At 35.7% G+C, this 12,014-nt stretch overlaps 1 protein-coding gene across 1 annotated transcript; it reads left to right on the forward strand.

Moving 5' to 3' along the window:
• The first annotated feature begins 5,392 nt into the window (after positions 1-5,392).
• Positions 5,393-5,875, forward strand: LOC127249176 (uncharacterized). Its single transcript, XM_051271872.1, has 3 exons — positions 5,393-5,443; positions 5,531-5,687; positions 5,751-5,875. The coding sequence occupies exons 1-3, from the start codon at positions 5,393-5,395 to the stop codon at positions 5,873-5,875; spliced, it is 333 nt and encodes a 110-aa protein (XP_051127829.1).
• Positions 5,876-12,014: the final 6,139 nt, after the last annotated feature.

Raw genomic sequence — 12,014 nt, forward strand, 5'->3', positions numbered from 1 at the left:
TATTTTTTTTATAAGAGGATATAAATATAAAATTTAAAATTTCAAGAATAGGATTTAAAAGTAACAGGGTATCCCCATTACACAAAAAAAAATCCCTTATTTGTAGGATTTTAGACCCCTTTTTCAAATCCCATCATTTTAAATTCCACCCTTTTTTTCTTAACCAAACATGAATTTTATAGGATTTTAAAATCCAAATCCCATCAAATCCCATCAAATCCTTGACCCAAACAGTCCCTAAGTGATTTTTTTCATTTAACAACTTTATATTTGCGTACAAATTAATATTTAAAATTTTTAATATATTTTTCTATTCGCAAAAGTAAATGAAATAGATAATATCGAAGTCTTTTTCTCAATCTTGTCTAAAAAAAAGCATGATGATCTTCGAAACGTATATGTATAATAGACTGGACAAAATGAGTATTCAACATAAATTTTATGTTAATATAATAAAATTTTATTAAAAAAAAATAAAAAATAGATGTTATGTACATTCAATTTATTTACTATACAGTTTTACAATTACCGATAAAAATATATCATTTTTTCTATCAACTGATATACAATAGTTATAATATTTATAAAGCTAAAACACAAAAAATAAATAAATAAAGGTGAAGTAAACAAACCTTATATATTGGCCTTATAAAATATATTCGGATTACATTTATCTTGGACTCTTTAGGGTGTAGAAATTTAAAAATGAAAAATAAAGAAGTAGAAAGCAACATGGTTACGTTAAGTTATTGATGAGGTGTAATGCAAATTGCAAAGCAGTGCATGTCAATCTATCCGTCTGTCTGATAATTCTTTATTATGATATTCTATGCATACTAATTAAATAATTTGACGTGTAGAACATGAAGCTTCAAGGATTCAACATTTCAGTATGGTAGCAGGTAATAATCTCACTTTCATGCTGTCTTGTAAAAAAGGTGTTTGGTTCAAATACATATACCTTTTTCTTGTTCCGGTTACCATAGTGATTGATTCGATTAACAAATATTTATATAAAATAATAGCAAATATTGATATAATATATAACATATATTAAAATAGCACATTATATAATTACATACAATAAAATATATCTTGAATTCGGAAAATTATATTATGAATTCAGCACAATTGCAATTTAATACAATCATAAAAAATCTATAACAAGAAGTAGCAAATACTAATACAATACACATTAGATAATACAACATATGCTATATCCCTTGTGAAGATTTGCCAATTATGATATATGCGATATTAGACAAATATTTTGTTATATTTTAGACGGTTTTTGGATGCAAATTTTGTATATATGCTCCTAATAATGTGTTTTTGAACTTTCTACTAGACGTTGAGGAGTTGGCAAATTTTGGGCATATTGGAGAGAAAAGCACAACGTAAGAAGTCCTTAAGCGTGATCACGAGCAGAAAAAAATAAAAATTGCAAAAAGGTCCTCCGGGGTTAATTAGCAATTTTACAATTGTTTGGTTTAAAGTGCAAAGGGGATCTTAGGTGGACTTGAAGAGACACGATTTTCAATTGAAGAGGAGAAGAGAGGAGACTACTACGTTCACTACCACGATCTCAGCTACAATCCATTTTTCTGAAGGGGAAGAGAAGCGAAGGAAAAACACTACGGAAGGGGAACTTTGGAGAGCAACGCAGAAGAACTTCCGGGCACCCTTTTTCTTCATTTCTAGAATTGGTTTGTTGTCGATTTTTAAACTTGAAGGCATGATGAACTCTTTAATTTATTTTATATTTTTAATTGCTATGGATTGCGAGTAGTTTCATTTCTAGTGTAGGTATGAATTGATTTTCGGGATTGAAATTGTGAGACTTGGTTTCGATTAAAATTGGGGTTCATCGATGTTGGTATTTTTAATTCTTCTAATTGATGAGTTTAGAAATCTTGAATTGATTATTGCGCACGTATCAATTTAGGATTTCATGGCTATATTGGGGATTGGTATACGTAATTGTGTAATTTTCCAATTGGCGTAGCAACCTAGAGAAGAACACTCTAGGGAAGAATTAAGATCAATTTTAGACAAATCCTCGTAGGAGCTTGTTAAATTGAATTGGGCCTTTCTAGTTTTTACTGCTGTCGAGTTAGAAAACTACGGTCGTACCTAGGATTCTTTCCCGATTAGAGAAATAGCTAACGGTCGTACCTTAGCTATCGAAAAAATAAGGAAAGGTTGGTTGTGAACACGTGTAGATCAACTTTAACCAATTTATCCGACTAGTCGATGAATTTGAATTTTAGTCGATGATCAAATTTCATATCCCGAATGAAAAATTCATGCCTATGCTAGAGTTTAATCATCTTTGGTAATCTACCGTGCATTTTATTTTATTTTATTTGGTTAAGGGAATTTATTTTCTTTTATTTTAGTATGATGAATTTAACCCCCCCCCCCCATTATATGTATATAGTATAATTTTAGATAACCGAATATTCAATATTATTATTGTTCCCTGCGGAGACGACCCTACTCATCGAACTACTACATTTTGCAAGTTTTTTTTGTGGTGTAGGAACTGATACTTTATTTTGCAGCTTTGACGAGGCTAGCAATTTTGGCGCCGTTGCCGGGGAATAGTAATTTGATTTTTGATATTTGGTTGTTTCTTTTATTTATTTAGCTATAATTTTTGCTTAATGGTTTATGCCTCGAACTAGTCGTACAGGTCAATTAATCTTTGATTCAGAGATTGAAAGAACTGCACGTCGTTTGCGGAAAGAAGCTAAAGAGCGAAAGAGGGCCGAGAAAGAAGTTGAGTCACTGGGACTTAACTTTGCTATCCAACTAGCGGATAGCTCTAGTTCCGACGAGGGTGAAGAGCATAAGGAAGTTGAAGAAGTTTTGATAAATCCAATGACACAAAGAACCTTGAGGGAGCTAGCTGCTTCCGACTTAATTCAACATCCTTTGTGTATTACTTTTCCTGCTATAGCCGATAATACGGCATTTGAACTTAATTATGGACTAATTCATTTATTGTTGTCTTTTCATGGCTTGGCAGGGGAGGAACCACACAAGCACTTGCAGGAATTCGATGTGGTATGTACGAGTATGAAACCTCCGAGAGTCACTGAGGATCAAATAAAGCTCCAGGCTTTTCCATTCTCTTTGAAGGATGCAGCTAAAGATTGGTTGTTTAACTTGCCGATCACATGGATGGATATGAAGCGGCAAATTTCTTGAGAAGTTCTTTCCGGCATCCCAAGCTGCGAATTTTTGAAAAGAGATTTGTGGCATCAAACAAGCATCAGGGCAGTCCTTATACGGGTATTGGGATAGATTCAATAAATGAATTGCTCGATGTCCCCAACATCAAATTTCTGAACAACTTTTAATCCAATATTTCTATGAAGGACTAACTTCTATTGAGAGGAGGATCATCGATGCTGCCAGTGGAGGCGCTTTAATGAATAAGACTCCGAGAGAAGCTTGGGAATTGTTGAATGATATGGCCATGAACTCTCAACAATTTGGGCCGAGGGATGTCGTGGGAGTGAAAGAAGCTGTTGAGGTAAGTTCTCCTATGCAACAACAATTGAATAAGCTAACTGCTTTTGTGAGGAAACTTGCTGTAGGTAATGCTCAAGTGAATCCGTGTGGAATTTGTGGGAGTGTTGAGCATCCCACGGATGCTTGTCCCACACTAAGAGAAGAAGTGGAAGTGAATGTTGCAGGTTTTGCACCAAGAAGGGCCTATGATCCATATTCAAACACATACAATCCGAGATGGCGAGACCACCCCAATTTTCGATATGGGAATCAGAATCAGCAATCCTTTGGTCAACCACAACCACTGGTTTTTCAACCACAAGCACAGCAGCAGCAACAAAGGACTATGCACCAAGCTCCCGTTCCTGGTAACTCTTTGCATGATATGGTGAAAAAAATTGCCTCTAATGTTTTGCAATTTCAGCAAGAGACGAGAACAAGCATAAAGAACTTGGAAGATCAGATGTCTCAAGTCGTGAAAGAGGTCCATGAGATGAAAGAAAAGGAAAAAGGCAAGCTGCCAGCTCAAACCCACATGAACCCGAGCAATGTTAGTTCAATGATCTTGCGGAGTGGTAAAGAACTGAAGGGTTCGAAGGTGATTACTGAAAAAGAGAGAGTTTTGAAGAGGAGATTGAGAAGGAGATTGAGCATGAAGTGAACAAGACTACTGATCAGGTAATTTCTGATCCTCCTATTCAATCAAATGCTAATGTTGCTTCATTTCCTCACATGTTAGCAAAATCGGCTAAAAGCGATAAAGATAAGGTGATCATGGAGATGTTTAAGAAAGTGGAGCTAAGCATTCCTTTGCTTGACGCAATTAAGCAAGTCCCCCGTTATGCTAAATTTCTGAAGGAGTTGTGTACTAAGAAGCAGAAGTTGAGAGGGGACGAAAAGGTGCTAGCTGAAGAGACTGTGTCCGCTGTGCTGCAAAGGAAATTGCCACAAAAGTGCGGAGATCCAGGTATGTTTGTAGTCCCGTGCAAAATAGGTAAGATGGAAATTAAAAGGGCTATGTTAGATTAGGAGCAGCTATAAATGTTATGCCTAAGTCTATTTTTAAATCTTTGAACATTGGGCCTTTGAAAGAAACGGGGATAATAATTCAACTTGCCGATAGAACCAATGCTTACCCTGAAGGGATAATTGAGGATGTTCTTATGCAAGTGAATGAGTTAATATTCCCTGTTGATTTCTGTGTTCTAGATATGCATGATGACAATTCACCTAATCCCTCCCCCATTTTGCTTGGACGGCCTTTTATGTGCACCTCACAAACAAAGATTGATGTTAAAACAGGGACACTGACTATGGAGTTCGAAGGTGTAAAAGTTCATTTTAATATTTTTTATGCAATAGGATATCCTGTGGAGCGTAATACTTTGTGTTGTGTAGATTTTCTTACTCAAAATGTGCAGGAAGTCTTTGACTTGACTGGAAAGGATGAATTGGAGGTTGCACTCACAAACTGCTTGGACATGAACTATATGGATGAATTTCCCATAAGTGGTGCAAATGATTCTAGCTTTGCAATCTCTGCCGCATGAACCATTAAGGTATGTTGTTGTTAATTCAGTTTTAGCAAAATCTGATAAGGGGTTGTTGCCATCTGTTGTGCAGGCACCGGTTTTGGAGATGAAACCATTGCCCTCGAACTTGAAATATGCCTTTTTAGGAGTTGGAGAGACATTACCGGTGATCATATCTGCTGCACTGTCTCCTAGTCAAGAGAAGAAGTTGATCCGAATATTGAGAGAGCACAAGGAGGCTATTGAATGGACATTAGCTGAGATCAAGGGCATTAGCCCATTTTGGAGAAAATGGTGAGGCCGGATAGGAAGGATTGGAGTTTACGCTTAGAGAATGCGTTATGGGCATACAGAACTGCATACAAAACTCCACTGGGGATGTCGCCCTACAGGTTAGTCTTTGGTAAGGCTTGCCATTTACCTGTTGAACTTGAACATAGGGCTTTTTGGGCGATTAAACAGTGTAACATGAATTACAGTTGCAAGAGTTTGAGGAGATTCGAAACGAAGCTTACGAGAATGCTATGATTTATAAAGAGAAAAGTAAGAAATTTCATGATCATAATATTTTGAGGAAAGAATTCAAAGTTGACCAAAAAGTTTTGCTCTATCATTCTCGACTTAAATTGTTTCCAGGTAAGCTTCGCTCTCGATGGATAGGTCCATTTTTTATTAATAACGTTTTTCGGTATGGTGCAGTTGAGATTCAAAGTCTAAGCACGGAAAAGAGGTTTGTTGTGAATGGGCATTGTCTTAAACTTTACTATGAGGGGTTCCAGAGCAAAGAAGTGGAGTGCGTAGTTCTCTTTGAGCCGCGTGACTAGCTTAAAAGATGTTGTGTCGAGCCAACGACAATAAACAAAGGCGCTTCTTGGGAGGCAACCCAAGTGTTTTAATTTTATTTTGTGTTTTTAGTTTTGTTGTGTTTCGGAGTCAATTTCATGCCTTGTTTTTGGTGTTTTGATGACAGGTGAAATTTTTGTGGTTGAGTGGAGCAGAATGGGAATGATTCTTAGGCGTGGCCACGCATCCAGTGTGTTGTGATTGACGAGAGGGAGAAATTTTTAAAGAAATCAGAAAGTACAACTTCTTTAGGCGTGATCACGCCTAATGAAGTCTTATATTCTGAAAAATTGTGCAAAGAGGATTTATTTTTGGGGAAACTATAATTATTATTATATTTATTATTATTATTATTAAATTTAATATTACTATATTTATTTTTATTTCTGTAATAAATATTATAATAGCTATTAATTTTATTTTATTTTTATATATATATACTCGTTATATTTTTATAAATATTTATTATTATTATTATTATTTTTTTGTTTAATTTTATTTATTTATTTATATATTTTGTTTCTATATTTATTTTTATTATAGTTAGTATATTTATTTTTATTATTATATTTATTACTATATCTATAATTATAATTATTATGATATTTATTACTATATTTATTATTGTTTCAATAATTTCAATTATTATTTTTAGTAATAAAGTCCTAATTATTTTTTTTCATTTCCATATTGCTATAATAGTTATACGTTATTGCTATATTTATTATTATTATTATTATTATTATTTTTATTATTATTATATTTATTATTATTATTATTACACCCAATTAACCCTAATTCTTTATTCTCTTTACTCTCACCCTCTCGATTCAAACCTCATTCCCTTATTCTCTCGCAGAAGCCGCAGCCGTTGCTCCTCCGCCAGTCGAGACGTCGGTCCGTGAAGTCGCAGTTCGCCACCCCTAAGCCGTTGCCCAGCCGCTGTCCATCTGTCCGATTCCGGTCAGCCAATCCAGCGCGCCTCCTTCGCCAAGTCGACGCGCTGAAGCCGCCTGCCAGTAGCAGTTTCCTCCGTCGTGCGCTGCTCCCAATCTCAAACTACTGCTATACGGTTGTTCTACGCTGTCGCTGACGATCAGCCGCGAGTCACCGGTGAAAATTTCAGGGAAGTCATTTACTCTTAATCGCATTCTCTTGAGAAACCTCTATCGATTATTGCCTAGATATGATATAAAATAAGTTGATGATATAAAATTTTAAAATTTGGGCAATTTTCGTAGAGGTTGTTTGATGCAATGGATAAATTGATGCATATCGATTATTGGGTGATTGATATTGCCAAATAATGTTTGAATGTTTTTGTGAAATTGTTTTTGGTGTTGGGGTTAATTGAGGACTTGTTATTTAGTTGTTGAATTTTTTGACGTGCAGGCATTATGACTAAATTGCGGGCATCGGATTCGGTTCCCGCAAAGGTTCCAATAGCTACGAGGTCGTCGACTATTTCAAAGACGAGAGGATGCAAAAGAACAAAGGAACAGGCATTGAGGGAACGGACATCTTCTCAGTTGCAGGGTAGAGATGCGGGTAATACAATGCCCACAATTCCAGTCGATTTTCCTACTTCTGCACCCACCAATGCACGGGCACGAAAAGGTAACTCAGTTCAAGTGTTGCCTTCAACTCAAGTTGGGGACCATTTACATTCTTTCACACCCGAGGAACAGACAAGGTACGAATTTTTGTGCGCTAAGAGCATTTTCTCGGGTAAGTGCATTCACGTTGAAACACTTGAGAAGTTAGGCATTAAAGATGTTGTTTTTTATTATATATCTAGCATTGGTTGGAGTTTTTTATTTACTTATCAACAACTTGGTTTCATTGAACTTGCCCTCAGGTTCTTCTCTACATTTGTGTTGGACTTGCCTAAACAATTTGATGTAATGCAACCTGATGAATTAGATTCCGTTTGCTTGGTAAAGTGTTTAAGCTTTCTTTAACAGAATTTAATTTACATTTAGGTTTTGTGACTTCCGAGGAGCTTGAGGATGATTCTTTCAGTACCGCTGCATGTGCATTTGTTGAGCCCTTTTCTCTTTCAGTCGAGAAATTATGGAGTGAATTTTCTTTGGATGGAAAAATTTGTTTTAAAAAAATATGTCTGCCCGTAGACTGAAGGACCCCACCCTTCGTTATATTCAGCGTTTCATTGCTTCATTTATATCCGGGCGTAGGGGTACCTCCAGTATTGTTACTAAAATTGAATTTTTCTTTCTATGGTGCATGACTAGTGGCATTCGGGTTAATCTTGGGTACTGGTTGGCTGTGCAGTTTAGTGAAGTTTTTAAGAAAAAAAGAGATTTGATTGGTGCCTCGTTTATAACTACTCTTGCTATTAGTTTGGGTGTTCTCCCTAGTATTGATGCTTCTGTTATTTCTAGGAGGCGCCTCCATAAAGTGGGACCAATCGAGTACTTGGATATGGTGGTATTGTTCCGCATGGGTATGGTAGTGAAAGATGATGCTGGATATCGCCTTGTTAATCGGTGGCATCGGCCGTCCCATCGGGATGTAGTCCAGTTTGATGATGACCGAGAGGAACTCCCTATCGCTACTGCTACTGAGGATGGTGCTCTTGCGGGCTCTGCCACTTGCTCTACTTTACAGGCGTTGGCATCTTATGTTAAAATACTGAAGGAGGATAATAATGACCTTCGTGGCAAGCTTGATGAGATTTTAGCCGGACAAGCGACTCTAAAATGACAGTTAGACTCCATTGAAAAGCTTTTGCGCGCCCGTCACCGGTCCTAAGCGGGCCGGTCGCCCCCACCTATTCCAGGAAAGTTTCTTTTCTCCTTTCTTTTATTTCATCTTTGTTCTTGCAATAGGGACATTGCCTCAATTAAGTGTGGGGGGAGATTAGAACTTTTGATGCTCTATAATGCTTTATTTTGATATACTTCCCTGCATGTCCTCTTGTGTATGTCGAGCTGAGATTGTTGTGCTTTACTTAGTTCATTAGGATCTTGCCATGTTTGTTGATGAAGTTAGATGACGAGTGTGCTTAACCTTATAACAAAGAACCCTTAAGTGAGTTATTTGAGCCTTATTTGAGAAAATTCACTCATACATATCATATATGCTCAAATATTTTTTGATTGTGTGAACATATGTTGTATTTGACTACCTAGAACTTGCTTGCTTATGCTTATTGACTCCGCGTTTATTGAGAATTAATGGGATTATAATGATAAGGCACTAGGTTTACCCTTGTTGGCCTTAATTTTATACTTCCACCCCTATTATCCCCTAGTGAACCAAAGTTTGAGCTTAATGTTATTATCCTATTTTTCTTGGTTTATATTTAACCCGAGCCGATATGCCTTTTTCTTGGAATAAGCCGAATGTTTACTTGAACCCATGGGAATTCGAGGGATTGTTCTTTGATTCATTACATTAGATTATTTAGAGTTGCATATCATCAGTATATTATTCGATAGTTGCGTTTGAAAATTCTCATATATGTGGCACAATTATAAATTTATATATGTTTTTGCCAAAAGTATTTCATTGACCAACCTCCTATTAAAAAAAACACTAAAAAAAAAGGAGGTTGTGTAAAAAAAAAAAGGAAAAAAAAATATTCCGAGTCCTAAAAAAAACAAAAAAAGGACTCGTGAAAAGAAAAGTGAGTATGATGTAGTCTTGCATTGATCAAATCTTGGGAAGTATTGTGTTGTTCTTGTTATGTTGTTCTTATATCATACGTGTGTGCGACTTGCGTTCATTTTGATGTGATGAATTGATAGATTAATTCCTCGGTCCCATTAGCCACTAATATTCCTTTTCCTACCCGAACCAAAGCCCCATTACAACCCTTTTATTAAGACCTTTGATTATGAACATTGATTTCTTGATGAATTGTGGAGTTGATTTGATTTGCTTGCAAGCCTATGGGGTTCGTCGTTTACTTCATGTGGATTGAGTGAATATAGCCTAAACACTTGAGGATGAGAGCTTTTACTTATATACATTCCTCATTTAGTGAGGTTAGTTGGTTCTTGCATGCTTTGAATTCGACGTAGTTGGCGGCATGGTTGAGTGACTTTTGCGCTAGTGAGTATTTCAATTCTTAGTTTGGATATATGCTTGAGGACAAGCATGGGATAGGTGTGGGGGAGTTGATATATACGATATTAGACAAATATTTTGTTATATTTTAGACGGTTTTTGGATGCGAATTTTGTATATATGCTCCTAATAATATGTTTTTGAACTTTCTACTAGGCGTTGAGGAGTTGGAAAATTTTGGGCATATTGGAGAGAAAAGCAGAACGCAAGAAGTCCTTAAGCGTGATCACGAAGCAGAAAAAATGAAAATTGCAAAAAGGTCCTCCGGGGTTAATTAGCAATTTTACAATTGTTTGGTTTAAAGTGCAAAGGGGATCTTAGGTGGACTTGAAGAGACACGATTTTCAATTGAAGAGGAGAAGAGAGGGGACTACCACGTTCACTACCACGATCTCACCTACAACCCATTTTTCTGAAGGAGAAGAGAAGCGAAGGAAAAACACTACGGAAAGGGGAACTTTAGAGAGCAACACAGAAGAACTTCCGGGCACCCTTTTTCTTCATTTCTAGAATTGGTTTGTTGTCGATTTTTAAACGTGAAGGCATGATGAAATCTTTGATTTATTTTATATTTTTAATTGCTATGGATTGCGAGTAGTTTAATTTCTAGTGTATGTATGAATTGATTTTCGGGATTGAAATTGTGAGACTTGGTTTCGATTAAAATTGGTGTTCATCGATGTTGGGTATTTTTAATTTTTCTAATTGATGAGTTTAGAAATCTTGAATTGATTATTGCGCACGTATCAATTTAGGATTTCATAGCTATATTGGGGATTGGCATACATAATTGTGTAATTTTCCAATTGGTGTAGCAACCTAGAGAAGAACACTCTAGGGAAGAATTAAGATCAATTTTAGACAAATCCTCGTAGGAACTTGTTAAATTGAATTGGGTCTTTCTAGTTTTTACTGCTGTCGAGTTAGAAAACTACGGTCGTACCTAAGATTCTTTCCCGATTAGAGAAATAGCTAACGGTCGTACCTTAGCTATCGAAAAAGTAAAGAAAGGTTGGTTGTGAACGCGTGTAGATCAACTTTAACCAATTTATCCAACTAGTCGATGAATTTGACTTTTAGTCGATGATCAAATTTCATATCCCAAATGAAAAATTCATGCCTATGTTAGAGTTTAATCATTTTGGTAATCTACCGTGCATTTTATTTTATTTTATTTAGTTGAGCGAATTTATTTTCTCTTATTTTAGTGTGATGAATTCATCCCCCCCCCCATTATATGTATATAGTATAATTTTAGATAACCGAATATTCAATATTATTATTGTTCCCTGCGGAGACGACCCTACTCACCGAACCACTGCATTTTGCAAGTTTTTTTTGTGGTGTAGGAACTGATACTTTATTTTGCAGCTTTGACGAGGCTAGCAAATTTTGTCAAACTATAATGTCTTAACTTGGTAATATCATACACTACTAAAAAAATGACTATTTCTAGCGGTTTGAATTCGCTACAAATGCCCATTTTTTGTAACAAAGCTATTTTTGACGATTTTGTTGCGGATTTGTGTCGGTATATTTACTCGAGTAACGGAAGGTTTGTCTCGCAACAAATGTCGTAACAAAAAATTGGTGGTCAACGCGCGTGAGGAGGCTTTTCGTTGCGGTTTTTTGTGCGTGACAAAAACTAGAATTCTTTTTGTAACGAAAAATAGCCGTAACAAATAATGCGGTCCAAATATTTTCTAACAATTACATTATTTTTTTGTAACGGTATTTGTTATGGTTTCTTATTTGAGACAAAAATAAAATTATATTTGTAACGAAACATAATCATGACAAATGATGTAGTGCAAATATTTTCTGGCATTCACAATTTGTTTTGTAGCGATATTTGTAACATCTTTCTGCAACAAAAAATATACCGCCCTGTAGTTAACATAATTTTTTGTTACAACATCTATTTCATGACAATTAATATACAATTTGTTTTTCCATATTCCCTCCGAAAATCAGTATTAAACCTATAAAACGAGAATGATCCAACCAAATTCGAAGATATCTCATAAT

Source organism: Andrographis paniculata, unplaced genomic scaffold (assembly GCF_009805555.1).
Source record: "Andrographis paniculata isolate CXL003 unplaced genomic scaffold, ASM980555v1 Contig35END, whole genome shotgun sequence".
In the NCBI taxonomy this organism is placed as follows: domain Eukaryota; kingdom Viridiplantae; phylum Streptophyta; class Magnoliopsida; order Lamiales; family Acanthaceae; genus Andrographis; species Andrographis paniculata.